General features: G+C 43.3%; 1 protein-coding gene across 2 annotated transcripts in view; it reads left to right on the top strand.

The window, feature by feature from the left end:
* The first annotated feature begins 11,447 nt into the window (after positions 1–11,447).
* ILKAP (ILK associated serine/threonine phosphatase) overlaps positions 11,448–19,433 on the top strand; it is a 130,371-nt gene continuing 122,385 nt past the window's right edge. The window contains exons 1-2 of one of the 2 annotated variants that reach the window (XM_029615245.1): positions 11,457–11,640; positions 12,354–12,447. In XM_029615245.1, coding sequence (XP_029471105.1) covers positions 12,441–12,447 — 7 coding nt within the window. In that variant the 5' untranslated portion in view covers positions 11,457–11,640; positions 12,354–12,440. Of the gene's footprint in view, positions 11,641–12,353; positions 12,448–19,433 lie in introns of both variants that reach the window. The other variant, XM_029615244.1, reaches the window with a different exon arrangement.

Raw genomic sequence — 19,433 nt, 5'->3', positions numbered from 1 at the left:
ACAGCTAAGTCCTCGCCAGCCGAAACCAGTTACCAGACAAAGGCACTCATCTGAGGGAAGGATCCGGAGATATCACCTCAGGAAACTCGACTGAAGGAGGGACCAATAGGTATCACCACAGGAGAGCAGGGCAATAAACTTCTTTCTTCCTCTACAAAAATCTTTTAAATCAATTCCCAGTAGGGAGATGCACGTCCACCATCTGCTGGAGATGGAGAACACTGGCGGGCTATCAGTACAGGGGTATACATACCGTGGCGTCAGCTTTGCTCCATCTCCATTTGCTGGTAGAGGTGCATAACCCACTGGTTGTGGATCCACCTATCCAAATGTTAAGAAATATATGATATCCTACAACCAGGCCAGAAATTAAACCTGACTAGAGACAATATGGACTAGCGCTAAGACCTGAAACATGTCCCTGATTCTGTATTTTGTGTAATCTGTACTTTTACTTGACTCATTACTAATTTATAATTTTTCCCTTTCTTTTCTTACCGTTTTATTGTAATCATTCTGTAAATTATGTTAGCAACACATGTAAAATTGTTGTGGCAATTAAATTATCTGAATCTTGCAAAAAGTAGCTGCCATAACCACAGAGGGAGAGTGAGAAACAACAGAGACAGTTACAGCAAGGAGTAAGGTTAGCAGACATCCCCGATTCTGGAGGATTGTCTCCAAATTTGCATGTTTATCGCCAATTGGTTACTGCTAGAATTTATTTGTGTCCAATTTGGCCCTCATTATCGTGTACATGCTCCTTCCATTTGTAGTAGTACGAGGAGGGAATATAGGTGCCAAATTTGTCAGTTCTTTGTGCTGCCACAGTTGGAAGAAGAGCAGCACCAGCAGGATTGTGGTGCTGATGGTGAAAGCTGAAGGGGGTAGACTTGGCCTGGCCAGATATGGGAGCAACAGGACCCAACCCAACTCCTGCTGGTAGCGGGTTGCAAGGCACAGTGAAAGGATGGAAATGGTCCAAAGAGAGGCAACCAAATGGTGTGAGGTCTGCATAGGAAGACTTATGAGACTGAAGGACCTAAATATGTATATCCTGGAGAAAAGGATATATGAATCAGACTTTTAAATTCCTGAAAGATATTGATGATGCACACAAATCAAACCTTTTCTAATGGAAAGCAAGCTGTAGGCTAGGAATCATGATATAAAAATCCAAGGAGGTAGACTCAGGAACAATGTCAGGAAATATTTCTTCATGGAAAAGGTGGTGGATGCATGGAATGCTCTCCCAGAAGAGGCAGTGAAGACAAGAATGGCAATGGAATTCAAATGGGCGTGGGATAAATATAGAGGATCCTTAGTGGTTAAAGGATGGAAATAAAGAAAAGGTTATTAGGGGAAGTCTGCATGGAGCAGCAGTTACTACCCTTAATAGAAGGCATGGGTGGGGGTTACCTGCACAGAGCAGCAGTTACTATCCTAAAAAATAAATATAAATAAAATAAACTTGCTGGGCAGACAGGATGGACCAAAAAGGTCTTTTTCTTTTACATTTATTCTTTATTAAATTTTTAACATCATCATACAAATGATATAAAGAAAGAAAATCAACTATATCAAACAATTACAACTCTCATTATACAAATAAACAATTAAAAAAATATTTGAACAAGTCCTCATAACAAGGGGACAGCTTATTAGAAAAAACAAATAAGGGAATAATTCAAAGAAAAATAGCCCTGGATCCAACCTTGGCCACAACATCACCAACATATAATTAAGCTTTATCTACTATGAATGCTTCAAGATGTGCAAGGTCCATGAAGATGAACCTGTGACCCTGAAAGCTTATCGCACACTTATAGGGAAACTTTAGGTAGAATAAAGCCCCAATAGCCAAAACCCGAGGTTTCAATTGGAGAAAATGTTTTCTTCTGAATCTCTCTAGAGATGTCTGGAAATACCTGGATTTTTTGTCCGCAAAATAAACTGGCCTTATATTTGAAATATTGATGAAAAAAAAGTATCCCTATGCAAGCCCAGTGCAAAAGTAACAATGAAGGTAGCTCTTATTGAGAAATGTCTTAAAATAAATAAATAAATAAATAAACAAACAAACAAACAAATAAATAATAGAACCAAGAAGGGAAGAGTATATGATTGAGGGGGGTGTTGGAACTGGGGCTGGAGGGGGCAAAAGCTGATGGAACTAAGGTGGAGGGTGGTGTTGAAGGGGCAAGAGTCAATGGCTGGGTGGGCGGGTCTAGTGCCCGCGGGCACGTACTAATGTGGCAACAGGCTCTCTCCCGGCACGAGCTCTGATGTCGCAGGGAGGTGGGGGGAAGAGGAAGGGGAAGGATTCCTGGGTGGAGCGTTGTTTTGAAGCACGTGCCCACAGCCTGGTTCCCTTGGGAACCGTCCCTCCATTTTTTTTTAATTTGGGGGCCTCGCGCCCCTATTGGCTAATCCGAGCTGAGGTGGCAGCAAGAGGAGGAACTGCTGGTCGGCGCGAAGGCCGTGCTGGCCCCCCCCCCCCCCCCTGTCTGCTTTTTCTGCTGTCTCGACCGGCGTTCCCTCTCGCAGTCTCGTGCTGATTGATTGTACGGCTTGGCAGATGCCAAGTTCCAGTCACAAAAGGGCACAGCTGGGTGCAGTTGTCCCTGCATGACTCCTTGCTGAGCAGTGGCGGGGGTTGAAGGTTTCGGCCCCTTGCTGGGCAGTGGCAGGAGTTGTGCGTGTTGGCCATTGCTGGAATCGCTAGGCAGGTGACTTAGCGGTGATCATCTTGCTGGGAGGCGGCAGATGGTCTCTATGGAGTTCCTAATGGGGGGGAGGGGGTGATACAGTTTGGCTCGGGCACTGCTGGTTTGTTAAATAAAGCTGTGGCCTTGTGATTCCAATTTGGTTGTCCTGTATTGATTGTGTGAATATTCTGTGAAGGGCGAAAGGAAGAGTTAGTCCTGGCTGCCTACATTATGGTAGTGCAGGTATTAATGGAACTGAGGAGGGGGAAAAGTGTGTTGCAAAGTGCGCAGAGAACGGAGGTGAGGCTGTGAAAGGGCAAGAGAAGGTGGAACCTGGGAAGATGATGATGGGAGGAAAGGATGAAGTAACTGAAGACAGGGGCAGGGGAAGGGATTTTTGAACCTAGTGGTGGAAGTAAAAGGGGGATTGGTGATGGAACTGAAGGGGTCTGAACGCTTCAACCTGACAAAGGACTTCATGTACCAGAATTCCCTGCTTCATGACGGGTTTACTTACAGTCTGCAATACAGCTGTAATTAGGACATTGAGAAACTCTCTGTCAGCACATTGCACATTTTCATTTTTTTTGGCTTCGCTGTTCTTATTCTCTGATAAGCTTTCACTGCTGTAACCTAGATTAGAACAATGGATGTATTATGTGATGGGCTGTACTACTGCAGACCCGCGAATTCCTTTCCAGAACTGCAAGTCCCAGCAGCCTCTCCTGCAGAACATGGGAGAAGTTTCACGAAAGTTCCAGGGTGTCTAGGGAGGGGGTCAGTAGCCCCTTCAGCCGGAATATGCTTGCTCAGCAATGCTTAGAACGCATGTGTAAAAGATAAGAACTGTAAAGTGCATAAGAGTCTGCTCCTGGAGGGGAGGGGCATGCAGTTGTACTAAGCCTTTGTCTTAGCTGCATCTTGCTGGCAATAAAAGTCTATCTTTACGGATCAGTTGTCTGGACCTCCTTACTGACTAAAAAGAGACGGTTACATTTGGCGAGCCAGCCAGGAGGTACCGGGGACGCTATTTTAGCCCCCCAGTTGGTCCAGGGGATTTTGTGGCGGAGTGATCCCCCAGACTTGCCTGGTGAGTGGCCACCGCTGAGTTCAGTGATCAGGTATCTGAGGGGGTCATTCCACGGAGATCCTCTGAGACCTTTGGGCTGGTGATCTGGGAAGAAGGCTTTCGTGACGTTCGGAAGAACCCTGCAGGCGAGTATTATGGGAATGATGGGAAAAGTGAAGAATAGCTAAAAGAGTAGCAAATAACCGGTCCATCCGTGAGGGGACCGAGGGGGCTTTGATCACACCCCAAGCGGTGGTTTGGTAGGAATTGCATTCCGAAAGCCACGCGCATAAAAAGAGGAAAAAGAAGTAACGCATACGATAGTGGGAATAGGTTTCTTGTTGTGTGAAAGTGACCCTTTTGTGTCTGACGGATACGGACCCCTTACCTATCCGTCTTCCCTTCCCTCCTTTGTCTGTGATTCTATCCTAATGGGAGGGGGCGGTTCTACTCCATTAAAAGTCATGACGGAACACTATAGGGAAGTGTTCGATAGACATAAATGTACTAAACCCGGAATGATTCAACGATGCACCCATAGGTGGCCCAGTTTGTGTGTAAATTGGCCTCCGGTAGGAACTTTCAATTTCCAAACGGCCACAAGGGTCCAAAATATAGTTATACAAGAAGGGAATCCGGGTTGCCCTGAGGATAGACCGTACATAACTGCTTGGATTGCAGTTATTGAAAATCCTCCGTCGTGGGCAAAGAAGCTAGTAGAGGGAGCCGCCCTCGTAATGGTAACTCAAGTACGCAAAATGGGGAACCGGAAGTCCCCAGTGTCTGTCTGTCTGTAAGGTACCTGTAAAAAAAAAAAAAAAAAAAAAAAAAAATTTCTACTGTGGTAGATCGGTTAGACAAATTTCTTTTTGTGATCAAATGCATTATTTCTTTTGATCTACTCTGGTGATGCAGACTATTTTTACTTAAGGAAAACTTATTAAAAGTGATTGTGAATTATTTATCTGTATATGTGTGCTGAACAGCGGCAGTTAGCTGCTGCTGGGAGCTTGAGAGTTAATTAATTTGGCTGGGCAGCGGGACAGTTTAACCCCTATAACATTTCTCTGGTACGTTTGGGTTTTCAAATTATTAATTAAGGATTGTAATGTATGTAACTGCTATCTGTGAATTGCAAGCACATGTACCAGGGATTTTTAATTGTTTTAAACCCTAATAAGAAGAGAGTTTTGGTTTACAGATGCTGCACAAGACTACTATACAACAAATTAATGTACAGTGTTAAGTTAAAATACTGATTTGATTACTGGAGAATGCATTTACTGGTGTTGAAGTTTAGAACTTGATGGCAGTTAAGGGTTAACGGCAGAGATAATTACAGGAGAGAGGAGGGGATCGAGCCAGAGAGAGAAGAGAAAAAAAAAAAAAAAAAAAAGGACATTGGGCTAGCCTGGGTAATGAAGACAAAGAGAGAGAAAAATTGTTTCGTTTGTTTTAACAGAACATTATTGAAAGTTAGTTGATGGTGTGCGTATGTGAATAAAGATAGAATTGTGGCTGTTTCACAGAAGTTGAAGTTTTTGTAGCTCAGAGTTTCTGCTGATTAAATTTATTCTCCAAGGTCCTTGCTAAAACTGTCTGTAATCTGACAAAGGATTGCTACTTGCAAAGAAATACCAGAACCAAGGGTCCCTTACAAATCATTTAGTGCCTTATGATGCAGGCTATTTTTAAGACATTTTATAGCAGCAAATTCATTGCGCCTTCACTCGATACATCCACAGGTTAGTCAATTATTCTCTAATACCATGTTAATTATTGTTCTTACTTGTCTCCTATATATTATCTGTTATTTAAAAGTTACATTGGAACGCATGATAAAGTATGAACTCTCTTTTGCTGACGCAGTTTATTTTGAAGCTGTCTCTGGGAAATTTAGAGAAATGATTAAGAATGGGTTCTTTGTTAAAGTTTTTCTTGTTGCTTCTTTGGCTAGCAGTAGTTAAATATGCAGAGTTACTCCCTGTTTTAATGTGCAGCGCTGACTGTGGGAATTACAGGATGCCGTTTGTAAAAAAAAAAAAAAAAAAAAAAAAAACCGGAGAAACAAAGACTTAATATTAAAAATTTTGATTCAGTGGCAGGCGCAAGATAAGGATTATTGGAAGTTGTGGGCAAGAGAAGGGGCCACTATGCAAGATTAGGAACAAGAGCAAATATGAGTCGGCCCAAATGATAAAGTAGTGGCCCACACACACACACACACATATATATATATATATATATATTGCAATTATGTTCTTTGACCACTGGTGGGGGCTGGGCTCTGGCTATTACCATATGTTCTTAGTGTTTGCAATGTAATTGATACAAGGCTTCCAAGGGTTTGATCATCACTCCTGCACACCTAAAGCGCCCCCCTTGGATCCTTGCCTGCAGATCCAGGTTTACTTTATTGAATTAACCCAATGCCAAACTTACAAGTATGAAGGAAGCAATGTTTTGCAGCTTCTGGCCCTGCCACTTGGGCTGAAGATGGTTCTTATGGATATAGAACTCCAATCTATATGTTAAATCGTATTATCCGACTACAAGCAGTGTTGGAACTTCTCACTAATGACTCATCGTATTTTGAGATGTATGGGAACAGGGATCAGGAAGAGAAGAAAAGGGCCCGTCCCTGCAACCAGGAACTTAATAATAGACCTGACATCCGAAAGAACCTGCAGAAGGCCGAAGGCTTTGAGGGCATGAGCCTCAGCCAGTTAAAAGCTATAGCAGACCAAGTATGTGGAAATAGAGAAGTGAAAGAGAAAAGAGAGAAGCAAGTAGAGACATGAAGGAGAAAGTGACTGTTAGCCGCCGCTCTCGAGGACACGCGGACGGGAAGGAGCCAAGACAATGGCAGACCGCGAAGAGGAGGGGGAACAAGACCCCCCCCCTTTGGGAAAGAATCAGTGTGCGTACTACAAAAATGAAGGCCATTGGAAGAGAGACTGTGAAGAATGGCAAAAGAAATACGGGAGCCCTGCAGTGAATACTAACGACAAAAATGGACCTGCACCGACACAAAGGGGCCGAGGAGGAAGGAGATCGGACAACCCCCACTGGCAGATGGCGGGGGAGGCGACAAGGAGCATACAGCCTGAAGAGACCGGGAGGGAAGAATCCCCACTGACCCTCTGGTGGAGATCCACGAGGTAACACAACAAAAATCAGGGGCCTGTTGGACTCAGAGGCCAACGATCTGTCATGACTGCACCAATCGGCCCCCCCGACGAAAGAGACTGTTTCTATAGTGGGCGCCTCAGGTCAGGTACTCACTGCCCCTCTGCAGAAAGAATGAACTATACAAGTAGGCAGGACCATGGTATCCCTTATCTGATGGAACCTGCTGTGTAAGCCTCAGACCACATTGAGATTTCAACCAACAGGGGAAGCTAAAGCCTCCTTCGGGGACCATCCAGTGATACTCATCTGTCCCCTCCAAGAAGAATGGAGACTACATCTTCCCATAGTCGAACGAACCATCGAACATCGATATGAAAACAACACCCCCCTCAACAAAAACGAAGACAACTGATGGATAGCGTGCCTAAAGTATGGTCCGAGCAGAACCCGGGAGGAATAGCTATCAACGGTACCCCCATATGGATAGAGATGAAACAGAATGCACAGGTGATTAATCAACCTCAATACCCCATTCCATATATGGCCAGACAAGGAATCCAGATACACCTGCAAAGACTGTATGATTTGGGCATTCTCCGGCGAATCCGATCTGCTTGGAATACTCCTTTGTTGCCCGTAAAGAAACCTGGATCTGATGATTATCGACCAGTACAAGACCTAAGGAAAGTGAATAGTCAAGTAGAAGATCTAGTAGCCCTCGTGCCAAATTCATATTCAATCTTGGCTCAAGTCTCTCCTGCATCAAAGTGGTACAGTGTCATTGATCTCAAAGATGCCTTCTTCTCCGTCCCGGTGGCAGAGGAATGTCAAAAGATTTTTGCTTTCACATGGGAAGATGCAGATACTGGAGTAAAGCAGCAGTACACATGGACTCGGTTGCCTAAAGGGTTTAGGCACTCACCTACGCTGTTCGGTGAGCAACTGGCAAAAGATTTAAAGATGTATCAAGTAAAGTATGGGCCAGTCATACAATACGTGGATGACCTTCTGTTGTTTCGAGAGACGTACCTCGAATGTGCGGTATCCACTCTTCAGCTGCTAAAGACGTTGTACTCAAAAGGGTATCGTGCAAGTAAAAAGAAAGCGCAAATCTGTGAATTGGAAGTAAAGTATTTAGGCTTCCAAATACGTGGAGGAACCTGATGTCTGGGGATTTCTCGCACCAGTTCTATAAGAGATCAACCTGTACCCACTTGCAAGAAAGAGCTCCGGGCGTTCCTTGGAGCTGCAGGATACTGTAGGCTGTGGATTGCTAACTATGCAGTTATTGCCCAACCCCTATACGACAAGCTGCGGGGTAAAGAAGCAGAATCTCAACCCTTCCAGTGGGAAGGAAACGAGCTGGCAAGCTTACGTCAACTAAAAGAAGCCTTAATTGAACCACCTGCCTTAGGATTGCCAGATGTGATGAAACCATTCCATCTATTCGTCGACGAGAAAAAAGGCATGGCCATAGGGGTATTGACTCAAACCTTAGGCTCATGGGAACGACCTGTTGCATATCTGTCAAAAGGAATGGACAATGTGTCAAAAGGATGGTCGGGATGCCTCCGAAGCATTGCTGCTGCATGTCTACTGATACCCGAAGCTGTTAAGCTAACATTTGGACAAACTTTACAAGTAACAACTCCTCATACTATCCAAGGACTACTAGAAACTCATGGGCCAAAATGGATGACTAATTCACGTCTTGTAAAGTATCAAGCTCTGTTATGTGAAACACCTGAAATTCAAATACAAGACAGCAAAAACTTGAACCCGGCCACTCTTATGCCGGCACCTGAACCAGTTGCCCATGATTGTGAAGAAGTCATGGCTACAATACATTCCAGTAGACCAGACCTGAGGGATCAACCCTGGCAGGGAGCTTGGACTTTATTAACTGATGGGAGCAGCCAAATCATTCATGAGATACGTTCTGCTGGATATGCTGTTGTATCCGAAGATGAAATCGTTGAGGCTCAACCTCTTCCCCCAGGAACGTCTGCACAAAAAGCTGAACTAATTGCCCTTACTCGAGCTCTGCAGTTGGCAGAAGGACAAACTGTAAATATCTATACAGACTCTAAATATGCCTTCCTTACAATTCAAGTGCATGGAGCATTATAGAGGGAAAAAAATTGAACAATGCATCAGAAGTACGTGAATTACTAGATGCAGTTTGGCTACCTCGCAAGGTGGCTGTAATGCATTACAAAGCACACACCAGGAAATCAAACCCTATTGTCAAGGAAATCAGAGAGCAGATGAAGCAGCAAAAAGGGGCAACTCGGGAACCCTTCCAAGCAGTATTAATTGCATCGAATCATCAGGCTTCAGGCAGTCCTGGAGCTCATCACCAATGACTGCTTTCGCTCTTAAACTCTGGGCAAAACAAAATACCAAAATTATGACTGCAGTGTACCAGAATAGATTGGTTTTAGATTATCCTCTGGCCCAGGAAGGAGGGTTTGTGGAACATTTAACCTCTCCAATTGTTGTTTACAGGTAGATGACCAAAACAAGGTTATCCAAGACATCACTGATCGCATGGTCAAGATGGCACACGTCCCTGTCCAGCAATGGAATAGTGCTTGGGACTGGACCAATGGATTCCGTGGTTGGTTTTCCATGATCGGTGGATTTAAGAGCTTGTTTGTTATCCCAGCCAGTTTAATTCTGTTTTGTCTTTTAGGACCCTGAATTATTCCTTTCTTGCTCAAACCGCCTTCGTCGGGTGATGAAGGACATTGCTGAACGCAAAACAGCCACGCAGCTTCTGTCACTGTACATGTATTCCTCTGAGCCTATAGAACCTGTTTAACCATCCTCATGTTTTATCCTGGGCCATCTTCCCATACATGACAAGTTCGGGCTACAAAGGGGGGTGGAGCCAATAGGGCCCATCCGTCTCAAACCCGTGAAGAAACCATCGGACTGTTTGGGAAATTAGGGCCCCCTGAGAACTCAAATTGCTAATTTTTCTTGTTTCTGTTTCTTTCAGCTCCACAGTTGCGTTGTGATGGTGTGATACTTTTCATAAAGAATGATAAGTATCAAAGGGGGGAATGAAGGGGTCTGAACGCTTCAACCTGACAAAGGACTTCATGTACCAGAATTCCCTGCTTCATGACGGGTTTACTTACAGTCTGCAATACAGCTGTAATTAGGACATTGAGAAACTCTCTGTCAGCACATTGCACATTTTCATTTTTTTTGGCTTCGCTGTTCTTATTCTCTGATAAGCTTTCACTGCTGTAACCTAGATTAGAACAATGGATGTATTATGTGATGGGCTGTACTACTGCAGACCCGCGAATTCCTTTCCAGAACTGCAAGTCCCAGCAGCCTCTCCTGCAGAACATGGGAGAAGTTTCACGAAAGTTCCAGGGTGTCTAGGGAGGGGGTCAGTAGCCCCTTCAGCCGGAATATGCTTGCTCAGCAATGCTTAGAACGCATGTGTAAAAGATAAGAACTGTAAAGTGCATAAGAGTCTGCTCCTGGAGGGGAGGGGCATGCAGTTGTACTAAGCCTTTGTCTTAGCTGCATCTTGCTGGCAATAAAAGTCTATCTTTACGGATCAGTTGTCTGGACCTCCTTACTGACTAAAAAGAGACGGTTACAGAACCAATGAGGGAGTTGTGGATGATGGAACCAAGGTGGGATAAGGGAGCAAGAGGCTTTTGTATTGGATCCAAAATATTTTGTGGTAACAATATTTAATTAATATATTTTTAGGTATGAAAAAATTGCACATTTTAAGAGTAGATTTGCTATAATTTTCCTTTGCGAATAGTGCTTTTGGTCACCTCTTTCCCTTCCCAATTTGCTCACTACTGATACTGCAAAAAACAAGGGTCCCAGATTCGCCCACCAAATATCAGGTAATCTTAGCAAGCAGAGCGTGAAAAGACAAAAAATAAAAAGTGTTGCCAGAAATTAAAGGGCTTGCTAGCTTCCTGCCGAGAAGACCCACGTGGGATGCAGGTAAGGCAGGGAGGCGGGCAGAATGGCCATCTATGTTAACTTTGGGTCCCACCCAAATTCAGTTTTGGTTACGGACTTGGCTATCACCCAAACCATTTCACGCTATATAGCGGCCAGTCTCATGAAACCCTCGCACTTCCTATTTCACCAAAACATTCATTTTTCATATTTCTGAGGTACCACAACTGCAAGCCGTTGCTACTATTTCAAACAAGACTTGCTCTCCATTCTATTCTAACTTGCGCATGTCATTTGACAGCAAACATACGAGATAAACCTCGCGGTCTTACCGCTGATAGGCTACCATCGGCTCTTACAAAGAGACCGGCAAACATGGACCCACAACTGACATTTTTGTTTAGCTGCAGCGGTTGATTGACAATTCAAGTGCCAACGTTTAGCTTCGCAACATACTGATTGGGCAGGCTAAGACAGTCCCGCCTTCCGAACGGAAGGACAACCTTTACCGAACGTCTACCCCCGCCCCTGCTACCTGGAATTCATTCATAGGCCGAAACTACTGGATTAGCTCCGCCCAAATTTTGATTGACAAGATCAATATTGGAGGAAGAACCGGTTTTGTTTTGAGAAAACATCGTTTATAATTTTGGCCTTTCCTGTTTTGTGTGTGTGTGTGTTTGTCTGTTTTCTGGGTTAACGATTGAGGGTTTCCGGTGCGGTTTTAGTTCCGGAGTGGCAATATGGACCTATTTGAAGACTTGCCGGAGCCGTCGCAATCTAGCGGTAAGGACCGCAGTTTAGAGAGCGGCGCACGGGCAGTGGTAGTGGAGCCGAAGCCAGGCGCGTGCAGGCCTTGCAGAAAGCTGCGCGACATCCGGTTCGCTGTGGGAAGCTCCGTCTGTTTCTTGCGCCGTGTGACTGGTCCTGGCGGCTTTTGTTTCCATGGGCACCATTGGAAGGTGTCCTACTGTCTTTTCGTTACTGTGGTGATTACAGAGGTTTGGGAATGGTTAAATACCCATTGGAAGCCTGGTTGTTTTATTTTTGGTAAAAAAAAAAAAAAAAGGCATTTTTTTTTCTAGACAGTTCTTGGATGGAGAAAGGTGAAGTTAAGTATCTTAAATATTGCGGGATAGAGAAACCTAAGCGGCATAGTTTTACCAGAGGAAGAATGTTTCTAAACAAATATGATCGATTTCTTTGATTAATCCAGCATCAGGGGTGTGCACTGGATGTGGTTTACTTGGATTTCAGCAGTGCCTTTGATTTTTTTCCCACACAGGAGTCTCACAAATAACTGAGCTGTCTGGGGGTGGATCCCAAAGCGGTGGACTGGATTAGAAATTGGATAATAATAATAAACTGAATTCACTCTGAGAATGAAAGGGTGATTAGTGGAATGCCTCAAGGATCATACCTGGGGGTAGTTTTGTTCTCTATATTTCTGAACAATATTTTGTAAGGTCTAATAGAATAAGCTTGTCTTTTTTTTTTAGATGATACTATGATTCACAACAGAGTGGACACCCTTGAAGGTGCAAGCAGAATGAGAAGTGATCTAGGAAAGCTCAAGAAGTGATGGCATGCTTGGTAGTTACATTTCAGTGCAAAAAAGTGCAGAGTCATGTACTTAAAAGTGCAGAAATCCAAGACAATGGTGTGAGATATTGATGCCCACTATGCAAGAAAGAGACCTCAGGGTGATCATATCTGATGTTCTCAATACAGCAAAACAGTGCAACAAGTTTGTGGCCAGAGTCAGAGGAATAAATACCAGGATGCAGAGGGAGGGGCATTACTAACTTGTACAGAAACAGAGGTGAAAATGCAACAGTATAGGTTGTTGGTGAGACCTTTTCTGGAGTACTTTGTCCAATTGTGAAAGATTATGGATAGAATAGAGGCAATCTACAGGAGGGTTTAAACCTGTAGCCCTCTGAAAAGAGAACTAAGGTCCTAAATATATATCCCATGAATACAGACACGATGCTTGCAATCATGACACACTGTATGTATAACTATCAAGGGGATAATTGTAAACTGTAAACATACTCTGCATCTACAATAATCTCCTACCTCCCAACAGTCTGTACAGGGCTGACCTAGAACTTTTCACTGTACAAAAAAGATGCACTGACTCTCTTGTCATCTCAGTAACAGCAACACAAATTCCCTTTACTACCAGATGCAATGTAAAATAATACAAAACCTGAATAAAAACTGTGCTGCACATGTATAGTATACCTGCCATACCACAGGAGCACTAACTCCAAGGACTCAAATAACAATAGCCCTATCAGTGAAAAGACAGTGCATCACCAATGCATATCCTATTGAGAAAATACAACAAAATTGATAAAAAAAAATCCCTATATGCTAGTAAAATACCTTACTTCAGTCACAAATACAGAACAGATAGACTAACCACCAAATACAGAATATAAAAAATATAAATTACAAATGTGGAGACAAACTGGAATGGAAATGCCAAGATGCCCCTCTGCATGCACTGCAAACTTCCATCATTGCTCCCAACTATTCATTTTCAATCATCCCCTTACACACTCATATTCCTGCCCAGCATGTCCCTAACCACCTTATTTCCACCTGTTTACTACTCTGTATCCTTCTGATCTTCCCTCTCCCTTCCCAGCAGTCCCCTCACCTCCACCCCTTCCTATCCAGCAGACTCCTGATCTATCTATCCACATCTTGCCCAGCAGATACCTGAACCCTCATCCCCCTGCCTAATAGCACCCACACCACTCCTCCATGCCCAGAAGCCTTTCCAGACCCCTCTATCTACCCACCCTACTTGGCAAACTCCTGATCCCTTTCTTCTCCCTGCCTAGCAACATTCATATACCCTCTTCCCTTCATTCCTCCTTTTCTAACAGCACTCACATTTCCCCCTTCTCTTAGCTTTCAGCTAGAAGAAGAGCCTTCAGTCTAGGAGTTTTCCTTCCTCCTTTCTTGCAACAGATGAGAGCAAGAAGCTTTGGGAGGGAGCATGCACCTCTCTCTCTTGTATTCTAGCTGTCTGTCACTTCTGGGCCCTGCAGGTGAAGACAGCATTAACAGCTTCATTGCCGCATCCAGCAGGAAAAAGTAAAGTTGGTGCCTGCTGGATCCAGAAGAGCATGAATTCAGATGTCTCACTCTAATCTGGGTGAAGGAGGTGAGAACAGCCTCTCACTGGACCAGGAAGAGGAGAAGGAAGCAAGAGCAGCCTCCTATCATGACGTCAGCCAACTCCTGGCCCCACACAGAAGGAAGAGATGGCACTGGACCTGGTATCAGGCCTGACTCCCAGGGAGAAAGAAGAGGTATCGATCTAGCTCTGCTCCACTCCAGTTGAGAAGGAGAAAGCTGGCCCTAACTGCTGCTGCAGTTGCTTTGGAGCTTCAATAGGATTGGTTTATGGGGGCTAATTTTCAGATATTATCCAGGGAGTCAACCCACTAAAAAATCCACTTAAACATCACTATAGAGTGAAACTAAGGACCATTATACCTGGTTCCATTCTAACATTTCCAATGACTTTAGCTTTGAAACTTCAGTATAATCATCAGTCCTATATTTTCAAATCTTATAATATTTAAATTGTAAGATAATTTGTGTGTATTGCCTATTTCTGTAAAAGATCAATGACTTAGCTTCTGATTATTTCTTGTAAACACCACCGGACTGTGTTTCGATGCTTTTGCTTCGGGGGACTGATAAAGTTTTAGCATTTGCTTGACCTACATGGAGTAGGTCATGGCATCATGAACATGGAGTTCATGATGCTGACCAGATGAACATGGAGTTGGTCGAGTGAATGATGAAAGCTTTATCACTTCCCCTGTAGCAAAAGCACATTTTGAAACACTATCCTATGTCTGGCTTTACAAAAGGGGTTACTAGAGAAAAAGAGTAGACATTAAACATTTGAATTTTAGGGGCCAATTTTGTAACTGCATTGGTGCAGTCGGTGGGTAGGTTTTACCCATGGATTTTGCACTTTCAAAGGGAACAAATGCAGATTTACCTGCTAATTTGTGTGAGTAGTTTTCCTGAGAAAAATTATAGGCATACGTTAGAAAATCCAACAGTGTGTACCTAAATGCAAACCCCATCTGCAGGAATGCCTCTTCACGGTGTGGATACCGTGACACGTGTAGTAGCACTATGTACATAAGTTTACCTGCACATAGAGTGGGCAGTTTTCTAAAAGTCTTTTTCCACAAATAAAGCACTGGTGGAAATCACTGAAATTACACTCCCTGAGCTTAAATCTGGGCGACTGTGTTTTTCCAGCCCTTTTTTAAAGTGTGTATTAAAGGTTTTCAGATTGCAGCATGCATCAAAATTATTTTGATTATTGTATTATTGCCTAATTGTTGTACACATTTATGAAGTATGTGTGATGGTGCTTTAGGCCAAGTGTTGTTTGCTAGTACCCTTGTTTGTCAAGTAAAGATATTTTCTCCTTACTATATAGCTCACTTCTATGTCACTGTTAGACTTCTCAGGTTTTTATTGAGGGGGTTGCTGTCCCACACCATTGCATTTAGATTGTAGTTTTGAATAGTGTGTATAACTCTGCACATAAATACATGTGCCTAAAGCTACACCTGTATTATATAGTGTGCAGTGAGAGAAATACAATTTCTAAACTATTGTGCATCACTGCCCAAAAAATATGCGCATGTTTCAGTACAAAGATGGTTTTAATGTAAGGATCAGCATAGTTGATATACCTGTTTTATAAATGTATGCACAATTATTTTATGCATTAATTGTAACGTGTATGTAATAACCCTTAATTTATGAGCAAAAGCAGATAGACATTTTATAAAGCCAAATGATGTATGTGCATATCTCGCTTATGAAAATATTTCTGCACGTACTTCCAAGCAACAAGTCATTGAGACTTATGTTAATTGACCCACCTCCTCCACTTAGTCATTGACACCTTCCACCACTTGCTGCAGAAGTCAGATTTCATATCCATGACTTGAATAGCTAGTGTAAAAGATTGTGCACATTTTGGTGATGTATATGCGTAATCTCTTTATAAAATATGTAAATGAATGCGTACTTCAAAACCCCATCCCAGAATGCTCTCAGAAAGCTATCTTTGTATGCATATACTTCGCTGCGTGACAGCAATAATGCACACGTACTCCTGCCCTTCTGAAAATTTGATTACTGTGCACAGAGGCTACTTATATATGTATATATCAATTTTACACAGCTTTTGTGTGTCATTAAAAACTACCCCTATATGTTTAAAAATTGGAATTAAATGAAAGGGAAGTCCATTTAAAACCTAATAGTGTTGTTTGTGAAGTTTCAAACTGGTAGAGCATTAGACCCACTGTTCTGCAATTATATTGGTATGTAATGCTCTCTCCCAGATCTGTGCTGACTCAGTATGAATTTTGTCCCTGATTCTGTGAGAGGTAGGAGTTCTTGGTTGATCTCTGATGGAAGAGAGAGTATCCTGGAACCACTATTGGGCACAGTGCAGCAGATCCTCAAAGAGAGTTAAAGCAATAGTTCTTCTTCATCCTGTCAGACCAATCCAGATGAATGGGTTGCACCCACCGACCAGCAGATGGAAATGGAGAACAACAATTTTGCTGACATTACCCCTTATATGCATCCGTGCTGATCTTAGCCTGCCAGTATTCTCTATCTCCAGTAGATGGTAGGCGCGTATCCCATGCTGTGACCTAAGCTCCTAGTTAGGCTGAATTAGAGGGCAGCTCCTGTGGTGAAAAAGCACATCCTTCCCCAGTTGAGCATTGCCCTGGAGAAGACTTATTTTAGTCTTGAAGGCAGCGCCTGAAATGAAAGACTAGGTTTCCCTGCCTCGATTGAGCAGTACCTGAGCCATGGGGTTTCCAGTTCTTTCCTTTTAGGACTGGTTTGTTTGGGGCTAGTGTCAAAACTTTATCCCTTAGTGGCTCAGGAAAAAGATTTCCAAGGATGTACGCACTGGTTTGTTCAGTTACAAAAAGTTCAACTATTCCAGTGGAAGGTAGTGCAGCTTTAAAGGACCCACAGGACAGAAAGATTGAGTTGGTATTGAAGCAGGCCTTTGAAGCTTCTAGTATGGTGTTTCAGATATAGGCATGTGGTTGTATTACAGTAAGGTTTGCATTTTGTTTAACTCGGTGCATATAAGAAGAGTTGTGGGGAGTTTCTTGAGGTTTGGAGTGATTCTAAGGTTCTGAGTCTTCCCAAAGACAAATCCAAGAGTGCCTCTCAGATGGCTCAAGCCCATAATAGGTTTTGGGATACTAGGAGTTTTAAGCAGGGGTAGTCTTCTGGTGTTCAAAGGTCTTCATCGTTTGGAACATTTCAGTCCTTTTGTACAGCAAAAAGAGGTGTTAAGGATGGATCAACAGGATCCTCCCGGAATTCACAATGAGTCTTGAGGACCCAATCTCTTAATTTTAATGGGTCTTAGAGGTCATTCAAGACAGTTACGCTTTAGAGTTTTCCCATCCTATTTCAGACACTTTTATGGTTTCCCCTTGTCGTTCTGCCAGAAAGCAGGCGGCAATAAGAACTACATTTGAGTGCTTCCTTTATTTTAAAAGCAATGGCTTTAGGGGATCAGGGATAGTACTTGATTTATTATGTAATTCCAAAAAAGGGTTCCCTTCAGCTGATTCTGGACCTGAAACGTCAACAAATTTCTCAGGATGTCACCCTTCAGGATGGAGATGATGATGGTGAGGCAGAGGGAATTCCTGACCTCTTTAAACCATATGGAGATTTATTTACACATACCGATTTAAGAAGTGTCCTCAGACATTTCTTCATTTTGTAGTGCTAGGGCAGCATTTTCAGTTCCAAGCTTTACAGTTTGGATTGGCTATGGCCCCAATAACCTTATACAAGTTAATGGTAGTGGTGGCAGCAGCATTAAGGAAGGAATTATCTTCGTGCATCCTTTTCTGGATGATTGGCTTATCAGGGTGAAATCTGAATGGGAAAGTGCTCTGGCCACCAAAAGGGATGGTAGAGTTGTTGCAAGAATTAGGATGGGTAGTGAATGTCTCCAAGAGCAAATTGTTACCTTCTCAAACTCTGGAATATCTGGGAGCTCTGTTCAACACAAAGCTGGTTTGTAAGTACTTGATGGAGTCATGGGTGCAGAAATTACTTCAACAAGTGAAAGTGTTAGTCACCTTGGGTTCCAACAGTGTGGAGCTTTCTGCAACTACTAAGTTCAATGTTGGCAGTATTGGATCTAGTTCCCTGGGCAAGGGTACATAGGTAGCCCCTTCAGAAAATGTGTTGTCCAGATGTGATTCTCAATTGCAGGATTATTTCATGGGATTTCGGTGCCAGATAATGTCAAGGAGAGTCTGTGGTGGTGGATGAGTTCCAAAAATATGAAAAGGAGAAGAACTTGAGCCTCCAGACTGGATGACAGTGATGACGACTGTCTGCCTTTTATGTTGGAGGGAGGGGAGTGTTATCAAGGTTACGTGATTCAGGGACTGTGGTAAATCGAGGAGGCAAGCTGGTGCATAAATTTTTTGCAAATCAAGGCAATTTGGTTGGCTTTCCTGCACGTTTTCTTTGTCGGGGTCAAGCGGTCAGAATAATGTCCGGCAATGCCACGGCTGTGGCATATGTGAATCATCGGGGGGCACCAAGAGCCCTCAGATGTTGGAAGAGATGGACTTTCTCCTCTGTTAGGCAGAAAGGAATCTGTGTTATCTGCCTTGCACATAGCAGGAATGGAGAACATTCAGGTGGATTTTCTCAGCTGCAGTGTGCTCAGTCCTGGAGACTGGCCACTATCTTGGGCAGAATTCAACTGCATAGTGGACAGGTGGGGTATCCCAGTGATGGATCTCATGGCGACCAACTCAAATGCAAAGGTTCAAATGTTTTACAGCAGAAGAAAGGAAAAAGGGTCATCAGGACTAGATGCCTTGTTCTAGCGCTGGGCCCAGAAAGGGCAACCCTGTATGTGTTCCTTCCCTTGCAGTTGATGGGGAGAGTTTTCAAAGGATTTCAGGCACCCAGATCTAGTTATTCAAGTAGCTCCAGACTGGCTGAGGTATCCCTGGTATGCAGATCTCATCAAGTTACTGCTGGGTAGGAATCCATTGCGGCTTTTGCAGCAAAGGGATCTGTTCACACAGAGGGCTTGTTTTTAATTAAGCGAGGTTATTCTGATGAAGTAGTGAATACTCTTTCAAAAGCCAGGAAAGTTTCAATCTCATTGGCTTATATAATGGTTTGGAGAAGTTTTGAGAAGCGATGTTCCACTCAGAACTTTCTTAGGAATGCTCCAGTGTCCTCTATTTTGGCTTTCTTTCAGGAGGGTCTGAACAAGAGATTAGAACTTAGTTCCTTAAAGGTGCAAGTTGCAGCTATTGCTTACTATAGGGGCCATGTGTTAGGAGGACCTTTTGTCTTGCTATGTGGATGTTTCTTGGTTCCTGAGAGGGGTCAAACACATCAGACCTCCAGTGAGGGACCCCATCCCTTCTAGGAATATGAACATAGTGTTCTGCACATAAATTGATATTTCATTAATGAGTTTGTTGGCTGTTGTATTT

This window comes from Rhinatrema bivittatum, chromosome 9 (genome assembly GCF_901001135.1).
Source record: "Rhinatrema bivittatum chromosome 9, aRhiBiv1.1, whole genome shotgun sequence".
Classification (NCBI taxonomy): domain Eukaryota; kingdom Metazoa; phylum Chordata; class Amphibia; order Gymnophiona; family Rhinatrematidae; genus Rhinatrema; species Rhinatrema bivittatum.
This window is presented reverse-complemented; position numbering and strand designations above follow the sequence as displayed.